The sequence below is a fragment of the Sesamum indicum genome, linkage group LG3 (assembly GCF_000512975.1).
Source record: "Sesamum indicum cultivar Zhongzhi No. 13 linkage group LG3, S_indicum_v1.0, whole genome shotgun sequence".
NCBI lineage: Eukaryota > Viridiplantae > Streptophyta > Magnoliopsida > Lamiales > Pedaliaceae > Sesamum > Sesamum indicum.
This window is the reverse complement of record NC_026147.1, coordinates 20,987,114-21,006,900: the sequence shown is the minus strand read 5'-3', so window position 1 is coordinate 21,006,900 and position 19,787 is coordinate 20,987,114. Positions and strand designations below refer to the sequence as shown.

The 19,787-nt window shown below is 34.7% G+C and overlaps 3 protein-coding genes across 4 annotated transcripts in view; 1 reads left to right on the top strand and 2 right to left on the bottom strand.

Moving 5' to 3' along the window:
• On the bottom strand, positions 2,286-8,158 carry LOC105159053 (CBL-interacting serine/threonine-protein kinase 8). The gene is made up of 14 exons (XM_011075987.2): positions 7,454-8,158; positions 6,771-6,833; positions 6,570-6,641; positions 6,354-6,461; positions 6,184-6,258; positions 6,057-6,110; positions 5,838-5,963; positions 5,569-5,658; positions 4,896-5,018; positions 3,996-4,115; positions 3,664-3,780; positions 3,092-3,148; positions 2,941-3,015; positions 2,286-2,819 (listed from the first exon to the last, which is right to left on the bottom strand). The coding sequence occupies exons 1-14, from the start codon at positions 7,610-7,612 to the stop codon at positions 2,718-2,720; spliced, it is 1,341 nt and encodes a 446-aa protein (XP_011074289.1). The 5' UTR covers positions 7,613-8,158; the 3' UTR covers positions 2,286-2,717.
• Positions 9,343-15,327, bottom strand: LOC105159052 (serine hydroxymethyltransferase 2, mitochondrial). The gene is made up of 16 exons (XM_011075986.2): positions 15,172-15,327; positions 15,017-15,067; positions 14,833-14,919; positions 14,626-14,747; positions 14,064-14,140; positions 13,584-13,708; positions 13,380-13,472; positions 12,006-12,098; positions 11,689-11,886; positions 11,167-11,271; positions 11,012-11,077; positions 10,782-10,859; positions 10,346-10,457; positions 10,160-10,270; positions 9,853-10,021; positions 9,343-9,492 (listed from the first exon to the last, which is right to left on the bottom strand). The coding sequence occupies exons 1-15, from the start codon at positions 15,241-15,243 to the stop codon at positions 9,876-9,878; spliced, it is 1,536 nt and encodes a 511-aa protein (XP_011074288.1). The 5' UTR covers positions 15,244-15,327; the 3' UTR covers positions 9,343-9,492; positions 9,853-9,875.
• LOC105159051 (endoplasmic reticulum-Golgi intermediate compartment protein 3) overlaps positions 16,308-19,787 on the top strand; it is a 6,983-nt gene continuing 3,503 nt past the window's right edge. The window contains exons 1-6 of one of the 2 annotated variants that reach the window (XM_011075985.2): positions 16,308-16,451; positions 16,608-16,772; positions 17,555-17,637; positions 17,734-17,809; positions 17,955-18,022; positions 18,257-18,338. In XM_011075985.2, coding sequence (XP_011074287.1) covers positions 16,682-16,772; positions 17,555-17,637; positions 17,734-17,809; positions 17,955-18,022; positions 18,257-18,338 — 400 coding nt within the window. In that variant the 5' untranslated portion in view covers positions 16,308-16,451; positions 16,608-16,681. Of the gene's footprint in view, positions 16,773-17,554; positions 17,638-17,733; positions 17,810-17,954; positions 18,023-18,256; positions 18,339-19,787 lie in introns of both variants that reach the window. The other variant, XM_011075984.2, reaches the window with a different exon arrangement.

Sequence of the window (19,787 nt, the reverse complement as noted above, 5' to 3'; positions counted from 1 at the left end):
AACTGTCGCCATTGGAACAGCTGAATTGCGGCTCACGTCTTTATCGGTAATTAGTGTAGGTATGTTATTTTTTGTGCATATATAATAATCTTTTTTAATATTTTTCAATTTATTGTAAATATATATTTAAACCAACACATTTTATTAAAAAAGAGAGAAAGAAGAAAAAATATTAATTTATTTATTAATATTAAATTTGAAAAGTTAAATAAATTAATTGAATAGTATTTCTAACTTCACAAAATATTGATACAGACGTTGTTATTAATTATCGTTTGTGAATGTTGAATGTGGTGCAGATGATAATAATACACACTCATTCAAACTCTCTTTATATTTCGGACAAGAAATTGAAAGAGAAAACACACTCCGGAACTAATTTCACCGCCTTGATTTGGATAGATTTTCTAAACACATTTGTTCCACTTTATTAGGCCAACATGAGTACCAAGAGTGGGTTGGAATCTCTATTGAGGTTTTAATGAAATTAAAAATATGTTGTGACTTTGTTTATTAATTTTTAAGATTAATTATACTTAGATTTTTTTTAAATGTAAAATTATATTTTCTCCAAAAGAAACTTTCAAATTATACTTACACCCCTTAAAAAAATTACTGTTTGCACCTGATTTTTTTCGTTAAGATTTGGACAAGAAATGCTGATATTAGCAAACAAGATTACATAAATTTTTATTTTGTATTTATTTTATCCCTCATATACATTCGCATATAATAATTCTGCATTTATATATAAAAAAAGATAATGATATTATCCTCACTATATATATTATATATTTATCCCATTATAAGTAAAAAAAAATATACATGAAATATTAAATGAGGATCAAAATTAAAAATTTCTACTGATGTCAATATTTTCAGTCCAAATCCTAATAGAAGGGTATTGCATGTAAATGAAGAATTTTTTTAGAAGATGTTAGTATCATTTCAAAACTTCTTTGGACAAAAATATAATTTTATATTATTAAAGGGGGTTTAAGTATAAATAACCCTAATTTCGCTGTGGTTAGCTCTTAGATCAATTATAGGACTCTGGATCAGCCCATAAAAGGCATGCGCAATTCTCCCTACTGACAAAAGGTCAGCCATAGGGGATATTGACAAGCAAACAATATGCAAGCACCAACATGATTTAATAAAAATATTTTATTTTGGGTAAATTACAATAATTATTTTTAAAAATTAACATAATTACAAATATTTCTTTATTGTTTGAAAAACTATTAATGAAATTATATGATCTTTGGATGAAAGTTTGAAATTGTCAACTTTACTCTTGTCATATAGTTTTACTTTTATTAAAAAATAAAAAAATATATATAAAAAATCAGAAGAGATGTATGCAGAATTTTGAAAATATAAGTTAAAAAACCGTCCATTTAGTCAATAAAAGAAATTAAAAGAATCTTAATAAGTGGAATTAAAATTCATAGCTCATATGGGCATTTTGATCGTTGTCCATAAAGTTTGAATGAAAATCTAATGGATTGAGTTAATTATCAAACGACCGTCAAAATTATTGATTATTTGTAAGTTTACAAAAAAAGTATTTATAATTATGTCAAATCTTATGTAAGCTTATTGTAAATTACCCTTTTGGTTTTTGAACAATCTAATTAAATCCATTTTTGTGGAACTAGTTCTTCAAAGGATAGTCTCTGTGTCTATGTGGGCATCTCTAACGCAGTCGAGTGGTACTGTTCAAATAGAAATTAAATTAATGTGGAAAATAAATAACATTCTCCTAACCGTGTTTGCTTATGATCTGGTTGTATTATCCTGGAAAGTAGAATAAACAAAAAGGTTTGATTTATTACTATTATTATTTTCAAATATTTGGTTTTTCCCTTCACTGTAACCCAGGAAATTATAGGACCAAAAAGAAAATGGGAACATTTGGATAGATGAATTTGAATTGATGAAAAAAATTTAAAAGAATATTCAAATAACTCAATTTGAAAAAAAAAAATTTAAATCCATCAATAATCAACAAAACATACTTCGAAATTAAAATGAAAGGATGTAAAAATCCTTTAAAGTTTGAATTATATAAATAAATTCAATCCAGATGCAACCTAATGTGATAGTTTAATTTATTTTTCAACTCTAATTCGAGCATACTTACTGACACATTGAAAAGTGAAAAATAAACCTAAGATACGTCCACCAAAACATCGTGCCTTCCAACTTGGAATCAAACCATATTTTGCGTCATGTTGTCTTCAAAATGATATGCTAAACAAAAAACTCATTTTAAGATCAGATTTGATCGAACCAAATTAATCACATATCGAGTATAATTATACCTGTTGTGTTACATGTACTTTTCAACTATATACCAATCGCATAACAAATGTATAATTCAAAACTGAGCGAAGCTAGATTTTCCCGCTAAACGGCTGTGTATACTTTCAATACACCAAGGCCAATCAATAAGGGAAAAGGCCATCACATTTGACAAGGCGAGGGAAACTCTTACATCAAAAGGAAACAATAAGTAAAATTACTCAAAAACGAGCCTCATCTTGACTGTTCTTACTGTCCTGAAAGCTAAGGAGTAAAATCAGCAGCAGAAAGAAGCAGATTCGGTTAATATTGAACTAGTCCATGTTACTCAATCTCACATAACTCAACTGTGGGATGACAGCCTCAACGACAAAAGCATTTATATTGTACAGAAACAGGAACCAGTAAGATCATCTCTTTCTACTCTTGGTCTTGGCGATCCGTGATTTGGGCATTTCATCTGGCGGCTTCCAGATGATATCATCAAGATTGTTACAGAAGTTATTGTAGAACTGCAAGTAAGAATGCCAGATTCTTGATACATGATATCATAAAATAACAATGTATTCTAACGCATGAATTTAGTCCATTAACAGTAAACAGGAAGTCAGAAGAGGATGAAAGAAAATGAACCTTGAGATATTCCTCAGCATCTCCAGCTGCTTTCTGGATGTCAACCATAATAAATGTCGGTGCAACTTGAAAAATCTGTTCAGAAAAGGTGAAATTCTCAGAGTGGTGAAGAAATAACAAGGGGGAGGAACCAGTGGGAGAGTAATCTTACCTCCACGATCACGGAGAAGTGTGAAGTTCTGTTTGCAGAAAGACCTTCAACCCTCATCTACAAACACAGTAATTTGAGAAAGAGGGTAGTTGAGTGAGCTTGTAAATTCTCTCATAAGATGTTTTTGAACTCACTAGATATTACAAAATGTTTAATAATTTTTTTTAGAAAAAGAACTTATAAGATTCAAAAATAAGATGTTAAGAGCTCCTTGAGAAAAAGTAAGTAATTTACAACTTATGTTCAAAATTTTATCAAGTTAGTTCAATTTTTTTCAAATTAATTAAGGTGTATCATTAGTAACATATTATAAACTCCATGATCTTATTTTATACATATAAACAGTAGAATAGATATTTTTTTAAAAAAAAAGAAGATGTCACACTGAATATAAGATGTACGAAAATATAAAATTTTATAAATAAGCTTAGCCAAACACCGTCTAATCCAAGAAGCAAAAAATTACTTAACTGATAGCGGATCCGATTGAATACATATACTATACAATGCAATAAAATGTAGTTTATAGAAAATAATAAAATTCAATACTTATAAATTTCAACTGGGTACACCTTATAATTACGAATGTGCGTCTTGAAACCCATTGACTGCGCAACGACTTCCATACTTGATAAGACAACCTTTGCAGGTCTTTGTGAAACAAACCGTGTTTGATGTTTCAGAGAATCCTGGTCAAGGGAGGCAATATATCAAGTAGAAACTTGTCAGAAACTACAAGATTGCCAAAATGGCTGCACAGAAATGTGCTTTCAAGTGCAATATAAGCAAAGCAAAATGTGTAACAGATACAGAAATTCTCTGAAATATATTCTATTGCATATGCAAAGTTTTAACAGATATAGTTTTGCTTCAAGAATTAGAACAAAGACAACAACCATATTACCTTCCTGCGATCGAACAATGCTGAAAGATTTAATCCTTGAGAAAGAATAATCAAATCAAATGCATTCAGAACCAGAGGCCCCATATCATCACTTCCACATTGCTCAGTAGGCAGTTCTTCCTACAACATAATATTGTACGGAAGATCTTAAGAAAGAGAACATATGCAAATATCATAGAAACAATAACTTATGGTTCTTGAGGAAGCAAAGCTCTCAAAAGATTGTAAAAGAAACATTATGATTAGTGCACATAAGAAGCCCTTATTTGAAAAAAAAAATCCAGATATAGCCTTCATCTCATAACAGAACTTCAGGCCCTTTGCATACTTGCACACAAGAAAGTCTATATTTTTGGCTTGGTTCTGCCACAGACAAAGAATCATGCTATCAAAAAAAAATTTCACATTTTCTGTGGTACAATCCAAACCATGTCATCAAGCCAGAGAAATCACAGCATCATTAGCAATACCCTAAATAGGGCACTCATTTTACTTTCCTTGCCAGGTTAATGATGGTTGGTGAAACAAACAACTGACCATGTGAATGTTTCCAGTTCTGGTAAATCATTCTTGATAATGAAAACCAACAATCACGTCGAAACCAAGTCCCAACACCTAAGTTAACCTTGCATATAGTTATAGAATTCTGCATATCATCCAAGAAATTATTTGAAATTCACATAGCAATTTCGGGGATTTACAAGGAATTAATTTGAAACCAAATCCCTAACATTTTTCAATTGCCCAAGCTAGGTATGAACTTTTGAACCTCTGGTGCATGTTGAATCTAGCAGGTATGGTGAAAAATGTTTACTAACATTTCCCTTTATACAAAATGAAAGAAGATGTTTTCCTTGGTGCATTGTCAATATAATCATCGTCTAAAATAGAGTTACTGACCTCTGGATCATCAAAAGCAGCATTAACATCATCCAAATCAATGTCTTCAGTTTCAGGAAGTCTGACGGGACTATAATTCTTTTTAAACCACTCATCATTTCTGATTTCTTCTATCCGAATACGCTGCACAAGATTGTTCCCAATAGGCAAAGAGTTTAGCACCAACAACCATAAAATTCAAAGAGAACAAAGCAAATTTCATGGTTAAGCATGAAATTCAATTCCCAATAAAAGCCTTCTAGCATAGGCACAAAACTTCTGTTGTTTCCAAATCCTCCTGAAAATATGGCAAGTTCTGTTAAACAACCTAAGTTTTTCTTTTGATACTTCCCTTTTATGATTCTTAATGATACCTTGAAGCATCAGCCTCTAGTGAATATAGGTTTGAAGCTAAACTACCACATAAAGTTGTCCAGCTCAGTACACCGTGGATGCACAAGTTATCATGTCAATGCCTAAAAAAAGAATCGGTAACCTGTGAAATGACTGTGTTAACAAAAAAGGGTTCACCATGACAACACTTCTAATAATATTTATGTTACTGCATTAAATTGGTATGATGGAGGGGGAAACAAAGAAGAAGAAAGAAAGAAAAGCTGAAACATTTCTATCCACATTCAAAGGACAAATACTTTTTCTTCTTTTTGACAAAAAAAACAAACAAATACTTAACTGTTTCAGGATTTGGGTCTAAAATTCTATGTATCAAGGATCTTGCTCCAACTGGGAACCAGGATGGGCATGAAAATTCTGCATTCTCAATCTGCAGATGTAACGTGATAGTATTAGTCCGATTAATTTCATATATACAATAGATAATATTGTGAGCCCTAAACAGTTGTGTATGTGCTTCGTGGAACTTCAATTTACACATGTACGCAACAATAGCTACCCATAAAGATGTGTAAGTGTTAACTAATGTCTAGGGTTTTGCTTGAATACCTTCCCATACAATGTTGTTAGATCAATTTCATCAAATGGCAGATAACCAGCCATCAGAACATAAAGGATAACCCCACATGACCAGATATCTGCCAAAGCACCGTTGTAGCCTTTATGACTAAGAACCTGAATTTCAACCGCCAAAACAAAAACGAATGACATCTTCATCTGAATGTACAGATATTAAATTTCACAGATAAAACACTTTATATAAGCTACCTCCGGTGCAACATAATTAGGAGTACCACAGGTTGTACGGAGAAGGCTGACTCCCTGTACACAAAAGTTACTGTAAGCACCAACTTCTATCAGAGTACAATTATGAGAACCTTAACCAGAGTCTTACTTCTGCAGGCAATGCACTTAGCCCGAAATCAGAGATTTTAAGATTTCCTAGGGAATCAAGTAGTAGATTTTCAGGCTGCAAGAAAGTAATTAGATTAAATATCCGGTTTTGGAAAAATAATTATAAGGTTTTCTTTTTCTTTTTCCCCTTAATGACTCTCCAAGGAACACCTTTAAGTCTCTATGATAGACTCCCTTACTGTGGCAATAATCCACACCATCAATAAGCTGCTGGAAGTATCTTCTAGATTCAGATTCACTAAGTCGCCCATGGTGAACCTGCAAGAGATAGTATATAACACATTACACATACCAACTACATCAGCTCTGAGTGTTCCAGAATTAAATCTTTCCCGAAATGCAAAGTATTTGGGCAAAGAAACTCACTATTTTATCAAACAATTCTCCACCTGTGATAAATTCCAATATGATATAGATCTTCGTGCGACTTGCTATAACCTAATTGGGCGAAATCCAGTTAATTTGCAAAGCAGCTCAGAATAAACATCACCAAGAAAAGTTCAACTCCCTTTTCTTCCCCTTCCCATAGAATCATATAAAGCTTATACTACTGATCTTGAGCCATACCTCATGTAAACGAACAACATAAGGGTGTCTAACACGCTTCATTATAGATATCTCCCTTTTTATCTGCAAGAATAACAAAACAAGTTATCCAAGAAATATGAATCACTAAAATGATTGCAACTGCAATACAGATAATCTTTGGCCCGTGAGCAAATAGACAATTTTCAGGCGAATTCTGGAAGGTCTCTGTGAGTCACCAAAATCATGTTGCTCTGGACAACCAAATTTAATTATAATCTTGAACCTCATCTAATGATCTTCGTCAAGAACTTTTAACATAAAGAGATCCCAAATCCTAAGATAAAGATATCCTATGCATTCAAAACCCTCATTTCATCAGTTAATTAAAACTTCGAACTCCCAAATTTTCTTATCCTCAGCAAGGATATGCGAAGAATCATAAAATGACCAAAAAGAAAAACATAGATTATCAAAGAAACAACTCCCATGTAAACTTCTTTGTTTAGCTCAACTTGAACGCACCCGCTTCCCATCATAGATTCATATTACATGGGCTCCATTCTTTCCTGCCAATCTCAAATTCAGGAAAAGAACAAAAAAAACACAATTCAGAGTACAACATACTCATGTTTTCCAGGAATCCCTCCAACCAACTCCAGAAAATTCAAATCTCATGAACAGGCAAACAATCAAATGAAAGCATAAAGGAATCAGAAACCAACCTGATCAACCATCTTGTGCTTGATTATGGTGGAGCGATCGAGGACTTTCATGGCAACGCTCTCCCCAGTCTCAGTATTCTGAGCGAACTTCACTTTCGCAAATGTCCCTTCCCCTATTGTCCTCCCCACCTCATACTTCCCCACTTTCCGCACCACCATTTTCGCCCTTTCTTCAATCACCACTTCCCCACCATTTACTGCTCAAATCAAAGGCACATCTTCTTCGACACAACAAGAAAACCAGCTGATTTTAGCTCAAAAATAAACAACTCTATCCACTGAAATTCTTTATAGTTAACCAATTCCTACGGGCATGAGAGGGACAAGAGCGACAACTACCCGAATCGCAGGAGAATGGTTCAACAAACAATAAAAATTTAGAGGCCAATGGGAGATATTTAAAGTGGGGTTCAAGGAGAGGATTAGGTTTGGTAAAGTAGGAAGAGGGATAAAGCAAGAAAATCAGAGTAGTTGAAAAATGGAGTTCCAGCCCACTACTGAGTGGAAAATGGGTTTTATACTAATACCTTTTTGACAAACAGATTCTTCATCTTAATTATTGTTTATACTTTCACATATCTGTAGATGATTTATAGTACGGACACGGCGGCGGCGAAGCTCCACCTCCCTCGCCGGTCGTTTTACGGCGGTAATTATGGGAAGGGAGTGCGGATGTAATGATACTACAGAGCGTAGACCTATTGTCAACAGCTGTCTTAAGCCGTGTAAAAGGTGTCATTAGCGAATACAGATGTTTTGTTGCATTCCGACCTATGATTACTTCTAAGTTTCAGCTGATTTTTGTCTGTCTTTGCTCAATAAAAGAAATTTTAACTCATCCCTCCCTAATCATAAGTTCTTGATTAATATGTAATTAGGTTTTTATTTGTATGATAATAAATTTATCATAGAAAACATACTCTACACACAAGTCTAAACATACATTTTTTTTTATTTCTACATAATTAAACTTTTGATTTTTCTATGATAATAAATCAGCTATAGAGAATATGGCTGACACGTAAAACTTAAATTCAAATATATCTTTGTTAGTTTGTTGAGTGTTAATCTTATTTTTTGTGTCATATAGTTTTTTATATCATGGTGTAATTATATATTTTTAGCTTGTAATATGATTTCAGTATGATATTTGTCGTCAATCCTACAATTAGTTTATTTAATTTCGGCTCATAGCAACTGCAAACATTCATTCCTAGAATTGCTTTTTAGACTAACATTAGATAGAGCAACTAAAGCAAACTGCATGAGGGCCAATACTAATACTATCTTATACAATCAAACATGTAGATCAGAATCTAACGTCGTTTTGTACTGTACTCAATCGAGCCCAAAAGTTCCTTCAGCTCATGATCCGTTCAAAAATTCATGTTAGGTTTTGTATCAAAAAATAAGTTTAAATGAAAAGGTTAATTATAATAGACTTTTTAAAATTTATCATAATTATAAATATTTATTGTTGTCGGAAAAATTATAAATATTTTTTACAAATTAAATAATTATTTAATACATATTCTCTGGATTGTCATAAAAGCGAAATCGTTATTCGACTATTAATTTCAAGGCAGCATGTATAATTTATTCATATCTTGACCTGATATTGAATTTAATCACTTCAAACAACTCTTAACTTCCTAGTTATTTAATTTTTATTAATCCAAACACAACCTCAAATTAATCTTCTGCAGGGTAAATATTAGCCCATGGGTCAATAAAACATTATCTCCAAAGGCCATAACCATTGGCGGATTTGTCCTGTTCTTGCTCGGCAATGTGCGTCCACCATATTCAATCCACAGACATTTTTAAATATTTCTCTGGTAAGAAAGCAAGCAGAACCGTGATCCTTTTTCCAGAAAGACTTCCTCAAATAAATAAAGTAAGTGATGCTTGGTTTTAATCGATAGTATTTAATTTACAACTTGAGCAGTAAAATGGAAATTGAAATGATGACACCGTTTGGATAACTTCGTGTGTTCTATTCGAACCACTTTTCTCTGGTGTATCAACGCCAAGTACACCTGCATCAAGTATCAGAACATTAGTTTCCAACAAAGCTCCAACGGTGTCGTTTTACTCTACTATGTTGTGTTTCGACTGACAAATATGGAACTAAGAAATTTGCATTCATAATATAATCATAGACCACTTTAACTTGTTTGGATGATTTCGATGTCAGGAAAAAATTGAAATCCTTGATCTCATATTTTGAACTATTTTTTATGGTGTTGTGATGGATTTCAAATCCATCTATCAAATCCAAATCGTTCCATCCAAATGGAGCATTAATCATTTTGAATGAAACGCAGAAAGAATCAATATGTTAATTGATGTTCAGAGTCAAAGTAATGAACTAAAAGCCATTAACAATTATGCATTACCTCGTGGAGTACGAGGCTAGGCCTTAATCCTTGTACTTCATTGTCTCTTTTTCAAAACCAATAGTGGGAAATTGTTTTGCGTATTCCTCTACCTCAATGCGCAACCTTGACATTGCAGATTGATGGGCGTCTGACTTCATAGCAGTAACGAAGTCCTTCAATTTTGTTCCTGATAATTGCAACCGACGATTTCATAAGAATAAAACTAGATGAAATACAAATTTCCGGTTACTAATCATTAGGATGGATATGCATGTCATTTTCGAGAGAGCATGGAAAAAAGCAAAACATTAATTGAATTAAATACCATTTGTGTCAGCCTTTATCCTTAGGGCCAACTTTACAGCTGCATCAAAAAACTCTGCAACTTTCACAAAATCTTCTTCCACGAATCCTCTTGATGTGAGAGCAGGGGTTCCTATTGAATAGTGTAGAATCAAGAATTAAGTAATAAAACTGAAAGATTCAAGATAACTACAAGGGAAGGGCTTACCCATACGAATGCCTCCAGGAACCATGGCAGACACATCCCCAGGAACGGTATTTTTATTTGCTGCTATATGAACGGCCTCCAAAACTTTTTCAACTCTAGATCCATCAATACCCTGCAAAATGACGAACAGGTAATTTACATGTGCAAAGACATTTATGCTCCACTCAGATTTAGAATTTAGGGGAAGAAAAGAAAAAGAGAAAGAGATATGACCAGAAACTAATAGTCATTGCATTTTTTCTTTCTGGTAATCTTTAAGATCTCTATGATGTAGTTGATTAACAAAAGGACATAATGTACAATTGCTCCCGTTATTAAGTTTTCTGGTTTACTACCTAAGTAAGATTGTCTACTATTTAGATCATATAATGGTTGGTCGGAAAGCAGGAGAAAATACAAACTGGTCACCTGTAAAAGACAAAAACTGAGGTTCTACCTTGTCTCTTAAATTCACTAAGACGAGATGGTTCTCTGTTCCTCCAGATACAAGGTCATAGCCTTTCTCTAACAAAGTCTGCAACGCAAATTAAAATTGCGATTGGAAAACAATATTAAAACATAAGATGAAAAGAGCTAGCTGGGATTATTAACAAATATTAGCAGGTGGTGGTAGGCTAGATTGCACAAACTGAAAGTTCAGTATGTTCAGAGTATCCAAGGTATTACCTCTGCGAACTTTGAGCAATTACTGAGGACTTGCTCTTGGTATGCTTTGTATTCTGGTGTCATAGCCTGCAATTACAAAAATCATGAAAAACTAATCCAGCTAGGTCTGCATTAACGTTTTCTCTAGGAAAATTCAATCTGACATGAACATTAACCTGTTTTAGTGCGACTGCCAAGGCAGTTATTGTGTGATTGTGGGGTCCACCTTGAAGTCCAGGAAACACAGCTTGATTAATTTTGTCTTCGTAGTCATACATAACCTGATAGATGGAAGTCAAATTTAAAAACTCTGTACCTTTAAACTTGAAGCAGTACTAACCTAATGAAAAGCACCATACTTATTTCTGCTACAGATGGACACTTCCCAATTTGATTTATCTTGCCTTAGGTCCTTGGGGTGGGGACCCATGGATAAGACTCTGCATCAAGGCATCTACCAGCAACTACTTCTCATTCATGCTCTTTATGTAAAAATGATTAACCTAAGTTGCTAGAAGAGTCCACTTCACCACTTATAAATCAGTTGCAAATGTCTTCCCACAAACCATGCAGGACAACATAGGCATAATCCCGACATGAATTTGCAAGGGAAGGCACATGGCAACAGGTGCAGAGAGACATAAAGGACAATTTGAATAAACAGTCAAACAGTATCAAGAATGCTGTTACAAACTCACTTCTTTTCCTTGTTTATTGATCTCTTTTACTCCCTTCCTGAAAAAGATCATTGCTCCACGTGGCCCACGTAGTGATTTGTGTGTGGTGGTTGTAACAACATCTGCATGCTCAAATGGTGATGGGATGACACCAGCAGCAACCAACCCACTAATGTGTGCCATGTCTGCTAACAAGATGGCTTTTTGCTTGTCGCATACCTGCCAAATCCATTATAAAAATGAATGATGTAATATGAAGATATACTATTGTATGGTAAGGTAAGTAAGAGATAATTTAGTGTTAATTATGAAGCCACAGGATTGTCTATTAAGATTACCTTGCGAATCCGTGCATAATCATATAGGCGAGCATAAGCACTTGCACCAGCAACAATCAATTTTGGCCTGAAGAGCACTGCACTCTTTTCCAGCTGCAAGGACACAAATTAATTACTCTTCATACACGGCGGATAGACTCAAAAGGAAAATGAAGTAGAGAAGGAAGAACTATCTCGTTCTACCATCCAAACAGCATACCACCAATGAAAACCAAATCAAAATTATATTCACAGAGCCCTTGAAATGTATAGCTGGGAGTAATGGAAATAGAAAATATATCATATGTATTCAGCTATTTACACAACTCATCTAAAGTTTCAATCATGAAAGAAATTGATCATTAGGCATAACTTATCAGGGTTAATTGCTTTTCACATACAGCGGCAGGAAAAGGGTGTACCAAATATTCTGTGCATTTTAGTGTGAGAGAAGGGAAGATTCAGCAAAGAAGCAAATAGGACAATTAGCCATAAAAAGAGTGAAATGCTTTTCTCTTTCTTAATTATGAAGCCCACAGAATTAGAAGAATAGTGAAAATAAAACAAATCGGCATACCGGTCGTCAAGATTTGGTTCATAATACAAAAGTTTCTAAGCAATAAACTTCTCCACCTTGCTCACCTCCAAAATAATAGTATGATATTGACGCTATATAATGGCACAATATTTGGGAAGTGGAGAAACAATAAGTTCTCCAGATTCGCAACATTATGACAATAGTCAAAAGCTTATTATGCCAAGCAGCACTATAACTTAGTAGTTCTCTGAACTCTCAGAAATTATTTAAGTAGTAGTTATGAATAATGTCCATCTTAGGATTGTTAATAGCCAAATTATCCTATTCTCTCAACGTACAGAAACACAAGGCGGCAATAAAATACAGAGTGTAAAGCATTAATTACAGGATGCAGGAGCCTCTAAGCTAACTTTTTCACAAGTACCAATGGTGTTAATATAAAACACTGCCACTTAGTAATTACAGGAACGATTTTAACTAATAACTTGCTCCCTGCCTTCACCCAACAAGAGAAGAAGGACAAGAACAATAAGAATAATGATGCCAACATCAACAACAGGGGCCGTTACGATAACAAACGATGAATCTTTAATTGGCTGCCACAACATGCACAGAGTAAAGAGGATTTCAGGTCCCCAATTATATAAAATGTGGACCAGCAGGCACCTTGGAAATAATGTACTACAAGAAAGTTTACATGAAACCTAGTTCTGGCTTCTCATATATAGTACTTGCCCTTAGAAACAGTTATAACCAAAGATGGAAATGAGAATTCAAACATTTTCATTCAAAAATAACTGAGTTACAAAACCCTTCACACAGCTACGACTAACTTCTAGAAAATCAAATTTTAGTACCTGATCATAGTCAATATAGCCAGTGCTTTCGTCCAGTCTGTAAGGCATTGTCTCAAAAAATATAGACACCGCACTGATCTTTTTTGTATCAGTCTGCAACACAGCCGTCCAACAAATTTAGAAACTAAAACAATGACTTAACACACATAAAAAAACTAAAAAGAGAAATGCATAAGTAGTTTCCGTGAGTTACGTTGGATGCACCTGATAACCATGTGAAAGATGACCACCGTGAGGAAGATCAAGTGCCATGATCCTTTCATGAGGTTTCAGCAGCGCGGTATACACTTGAAAATTGGCAGGGGATCCAGAAAGTGACTGTACATTCACTGACATACATAAAGTAGGTGGGACTTTTGATGCGTTGCTCATGGGAAGAAATAAAGGAAAAAGGGGAATATATTTCATTATATAAAAATTACTTTAAGCACGTACAAAATGTCACACACCATAAGATTTGTTAACCTTTCACAAGAATTTCATACTTGAAATGGCCAAACGATGAATAGGAAATAGAAAAACATAGGAATCCAATGTCCAGAATCTCTCTCACTATTCCACTATAACAACCGAAAATAGGTGCGAAGTAATGTTTTGTCAGTAACTGGACAATTCAGGATGACTCATAAGTCTAAAATATAGAATTTGTTCAATTGTATCCTATCCAAATTGGAAAGTGCTCACCTCCCCATTTTTCAGGATCCAATTTGAAAGTCTCTAAGGCACGCTTCTGACACAATGACTCTGCCATGTCAATGTACCTAGACACAGAGAAATCCAAACCACAATCATAATCATTAAAGACATAGACATTCGTCTTCCACTCATGAAAGCAATTCTACCATGCAACCAATTCAAAGTTGATATTACATCAGAGAAACCAATTCCAGAACATTGGAAGCATTCTGCCACACCAAATAATTTGTTAAATAATTTTAGAAAGAAAAGCACTTTCCAAAAGTGATTCTAGTGCTCATACCTTTTCAACACCACACATTTTTGTATTGGCGCAACAAACAATGGTGAAATACAAATGAAGGTTGAGGTCATAAAATCAATCAATATGATGTTGTAAGATTAATGAAAATCAACCAAGATGAATGGTATTCCATAAGTAGGATAAGATGACAGGCGTCTAGCATATTATAGAACAACAAGCATATACAAAAGAGTTTGTACTTGCTTAAATAAAATGCTACTACGCTAAAATCTAACTACCGCAACGTGATAAAGCAACAAGTCATACTCATTTCCTCCATAGTATCTCGCGCCAGGGTAACCTTCACTGTATTTATTAGTCATAACTGATCCAACCGCTTCCATCACCGACAATGATGTGAAATTTTCCGACGGTATGAGTTCCAGTCCCTAAACACATAACTATCTCAATCCAAACTCTCCATGACATACAGAAACATTCAAATCATTCCATAGAAACCGAACGCAAATTTACCTTCCATTGCCTTGCCTTCTCAAGCTCTATGATGTCAGCAATCTCCGGATCTACCTCTTCCAGCGGCGCATTCAATTGTCTCGTCCACTGCGAAGTGAAAACTCAACTTGAAACCGAGATCCAACAATTTGCAGATAATTCCATCAATCTCAAAAAGCAACGCAAAACCGAGAGAAATTATTACAGTAATTCTGGAACTGTCCTTCTGGCTAACAGCTTGATTCGCGAATGAAGACTGTCCACAGGAAACACCAAAAACCGAATATCAACACAACAAACATACTCCATAACATAGACGCTAACAACACAAATCAACAGATATCTACACAAAAAACAAACCATATAACGAAGCGAATAGGAGGTGGAGACAGGACGAAGAGAGGAGAGCCTTCGGAGAGCCATTGCCGCCATTCCCGCCAGCCGCTCAGCTGTGTTGGTTGGGATCTTAGTGGGATGGGGTTGGTGGGTGATGTGGGAAGTCACAACTCACAAGTGTTTATTGTTTTGTCCAATTTAAAGCAGTGTGTGTGATGCTGTGGGGTTGGGTGGTGGGGTCTACCAAATCGAACATTTTGCACGGACTTGCACCGGTCACTGTGCCACCCTAACATCAAAGTTGCTGCAATTTGCCGTTACTTACTACTATTTCAAGGTTTATTGCTTATAGAGAAAATTGCATAATACCCCATATATTATTCGAAAATTGCTAAAAATTTTAACTGTGTTAAATAAATAGTTTAAAAAGATTTTTTTATAATTATAAATCCTGCAAAAAAATATATTTTCTATTAAAAAAATTAGAAAGTTGCTTACACGTGCTAGGAACCGGAGTAGGATACCATTTTGATCTATTTTTAGCCTTTAACCATTTTGAATCGACAAAATTACCCTTATCTTATACCATTATTCCCTCTTTATTGATTTGATTAATTCTTTATTTTTTTTCATATTTTATTGAAAAATATTATAATACTAAATAATTAGTATTCACGAAATATTTATATGTAAAAAATATTATTATATCAAATTAAATTATTGTATATTTTTTATATATGAAATATCAAATATTTATGATTTTTTTTAATATTTATATGAATGCATGATTTTTTTCCAAAAATATTATTAGTTAATTTGTTTTTGTGTTGAATATATTTTAAAATTATATTATTTATATAAATTATAATAAATAAATTTACATGATACTTTTTCCTAAATAATATTAGTTAATTTAATGTTGTATTGAATATATTTAATTATTTATATAAATTAAAACATATTTTATATTTTAAAATATAATATATAAACCAACATCATAGTTTATGAAGAATAAATAAATAAAAAAATAAAACTAATTTAGAGGTATTATGAACACATAAAAAAAAAATAGTATGGTGGTGGGTGAGTGAAAAAAGACTTTTATTTTTTATATTAGTATAAATTAACACTTAAAATTGATTAAAATATCCAAACACAGCCTTGTGTTGTAGTTATTGGGCTAGGTCCCTTCTGAAGAAACTGGACTCGCTGATCCGTCCTCTTCGGCCCGCCAAGTTTTGTTGTTCTCTCTAATTTCTTATTGCAGGCGGAAATTTCAGAAGCTTCTTTCTCGCTGACGGAAGGTGATTTCGCTATTTCTCTCTTGCGTTACTCGGACATGTATCCGAAGATTCAGAGTGAATTTTAGTTTCAATTTCAGAATCGTCTAGCCCCAGAGTAGGATTGCATCTGCGTTTGCTGAATTCGTCCTTTTTATTTTATTTTGATATTGGGAGTAGGCAGGTGGTTTTATGGTTGTTTGATTTGGGGGGAGATTGAGTTTACAAAACGAATAGGAAGGAAAGGAGAAAAGATGGGTAATTTGAAACAAGCACTTAAAAGCCTCGATGCGTTTCCGCGCGCTGAAGAGCATTTGCTGCAGAAAACAAAATCTGGCGCTATCGGTACTTTTATTTTTGTTTTTTGTTTTTCTGATTAATTTTTTCGCTTTCCTGTTTTGTTGATCGTTAATATGTCTTTTCCAGCTTTTCACCATCTGTGCTAGTTTCAATGTTTTCCCGCTGTAAAATGAGCATTGAGCAATAAGAGCTATCTGATATTCCTAATCCAGAACCAATGAGGAAAGATTCACCGCAAGCGGTGTATGCCACCGCAATATGGGATTTGTGTTCAGGGGAATTGGCAAATTAAAGTTTTGACTGTGTGTTCTAATTGTGTTTTGTGAGGTTTTGTAACATTCTGTGGTATCACACTTATGGGAGAAAAGGAACATTTATTAGCTGGAGCAATGAACCAATCTTCTTTTCGTGCAGTTTGAATCGGAAAACCATGTAGTATATTGATCCGGCCATACTTGGGGATCCTTTCGGTCAACTTAGGGCCTGGGATGTTATGTGCTTGATTTTCCATTTCAAAATTTCATGCTCTTTTTCCATTTCCTAATAGACTTCATTTTATTTCAATAAAGACACGTAAAGAGATTAGCAAAGAAACACCTGAAAGTTATTGTTTTATCTGATATTGGAGAGCCATAAATATGGTCATTCCCAATCATAAGTAGTTTTAGTTGAAAAATATGATAATCTAATTTTTACAAACATTCAACTATTCTGTTATCTTGTCGGGTCAAAATCTCAATGCACGCAATAATGGTTGTGAAGTTGCTTCTTGAGAAAGGAATGATGGATGTGCCACTAACTTAAAGTCTTTTCATGTAAATTGTCAGTTTCCATTGTTGGACTAATTATCATGGCAACTTTGTTCTTGCACGAGTTGACTTATTATCTTTCAACATATACTGTACACCAGGTCAGTTTTCTTCATCATGAATCTTTTCAGTTGTTTTCTTTTCAATTCTACGTTTTACTGAACAAGGGTTTAGTATGACATATTACACCTCGGCAGATGGCAGTTGACTTAAAACGTGGCGAAACACTTCCGATCCATATAAATATGACGTTCCCATCTTTGCCTTGTGACGGTCAGCCTTTTTAAACTCTATTTTCAATTCTCTTCTCCTTGTCAGTCCTCCAGGAAGAAATGTTGCATTGATGCACTCCTAAAACCCATGCCTGGTTTGTATTACACTTTCTGTATGTTATTTATAATATATGGGGTTCTTGCAGTTCTAAGCGTGGATGCAATCGATATGTCTGGGAAACATGAAGTTGATCTTGATACAAATATCTGGAAGGTTCGGGTTCTCATTTGTCTATTACTTGATATATATTTGTCGCAACTTTTCTGTTTCATTTCCAGCTGACTTGACCACAATTTCTCTGTAATATGGACGCAAAGGTTGATAACCAGATAGGGCTGTGATTTTATAAAAGTTATCTTCCATTTATGTCTCCACCCTGCACGTCTATGAATGCTTGTGATGATGGCATGTTTTTTATGTGATTTTACTGTTATGTTTTTTCTGCAGCTTCGCTTGAATAAGGATGGCCAAATTGTTGGCACAGAGTATTTGTCAGACCTTGTGGAGAAGGAACATGCTCATGGGCATGGTTAGTTCATCTGGACCTTTATTTGGTGTTCACCATTAGTCATTCATTATATCCTTCTTCCAATTTGCTTTTCCTTATAGCATGTTGGAAAATTTAAATTTTCCTTGCAGTGATCACATACAATCTTTCATGTATGGTTTGCTATCAAATGTTAACCTTACTTTCAGATTATTTTGTGTTGCTTCCGTAGCTAGTGGGTTGCCCGTCAAGGTGACATGTAAAGATAGACTGTTTAAAGTTGATGATTCCCTGACACATTGTTTTCTACGCATTATGTCCAGTAATTTGCAGTGTTGCTGCTTTCTGTGTTGTGCTTTACAGTCTATATATGCTTTGGTCTCTTCTTCACTATTTATCATTCATGTTTGCCTCCTAAACTAAAGCTGGGACTAGCTAAAAGAGTAGAGGTGGAGGGACTAACTAAAGCTAAACACACACACACCCACCACACACACACACACACACACCGCATACACACACACACTCAGACACACACACCGCACACGCACACACAGACACACACCCCACACACAGACACACACACACACACACACACACACACACACCGCACACGCACACACACTCACACCCGTAAATAAGCATAAAATGTGGCGAAACTAAGGTGACATCCTGCACAAGAAAAAGGGTTGTGTAGATAGTAATAAAGACTGAGAAATTGAAGTACAATGACAAATGTAACAAGACGTAGATGGCATTCGTTGGCGCAGAAGATAAAAGTAACACTTCACTTCTTCTATGTTTAAAATCGAAGTAAAATATGTTCTACTTTGACACACACACGCACCGCACACGCACACACACCGCACACGCACACACATACCCCACACACACACATACACATACACACACAAACCGCACACACACACACCTTTAAATAAGCATAAAATATGGCAAAACTAAGGTGACATGCTGCGCGAGAAAAAGGGTTGTGTAGATAGTAATAAAGACTTAGAACGCAGATGGCATTTGTTGGTGCAGAAGATAAAAGTAACACCTCACTTCTTTTATGTTCAAAATGGAAGTAAAATATGTTCTACTGTGACACACACACGCACCCCACACACACACACACACACACACACCCCCCCCCCCACACACACACCGCACATGCACACACACACACACACCGCACACACAGACACACACACACACCCCCGTAAATAAGCATAAAATGTGGCAAAACTAAGATGACATACTGTACGAGAAAAAGAGTTGTGTAGAGAGTAATGAAAACTTAGAAATTGAAGTACAATGGCAAATGTAACAAGACGCAGATGGCATTCGTTGACGCAGAAGATAAAAGCAACATTTCACTTCTTCTATGGTCAAAATGGAAGTAAAACATGTTCTACCATGACACACATTCGTGTGTGTTGTGTGTGTGCTCGGTGTGTGTGTGCGCGTGTGCGGTGTGTGGGGGGGGGGGGG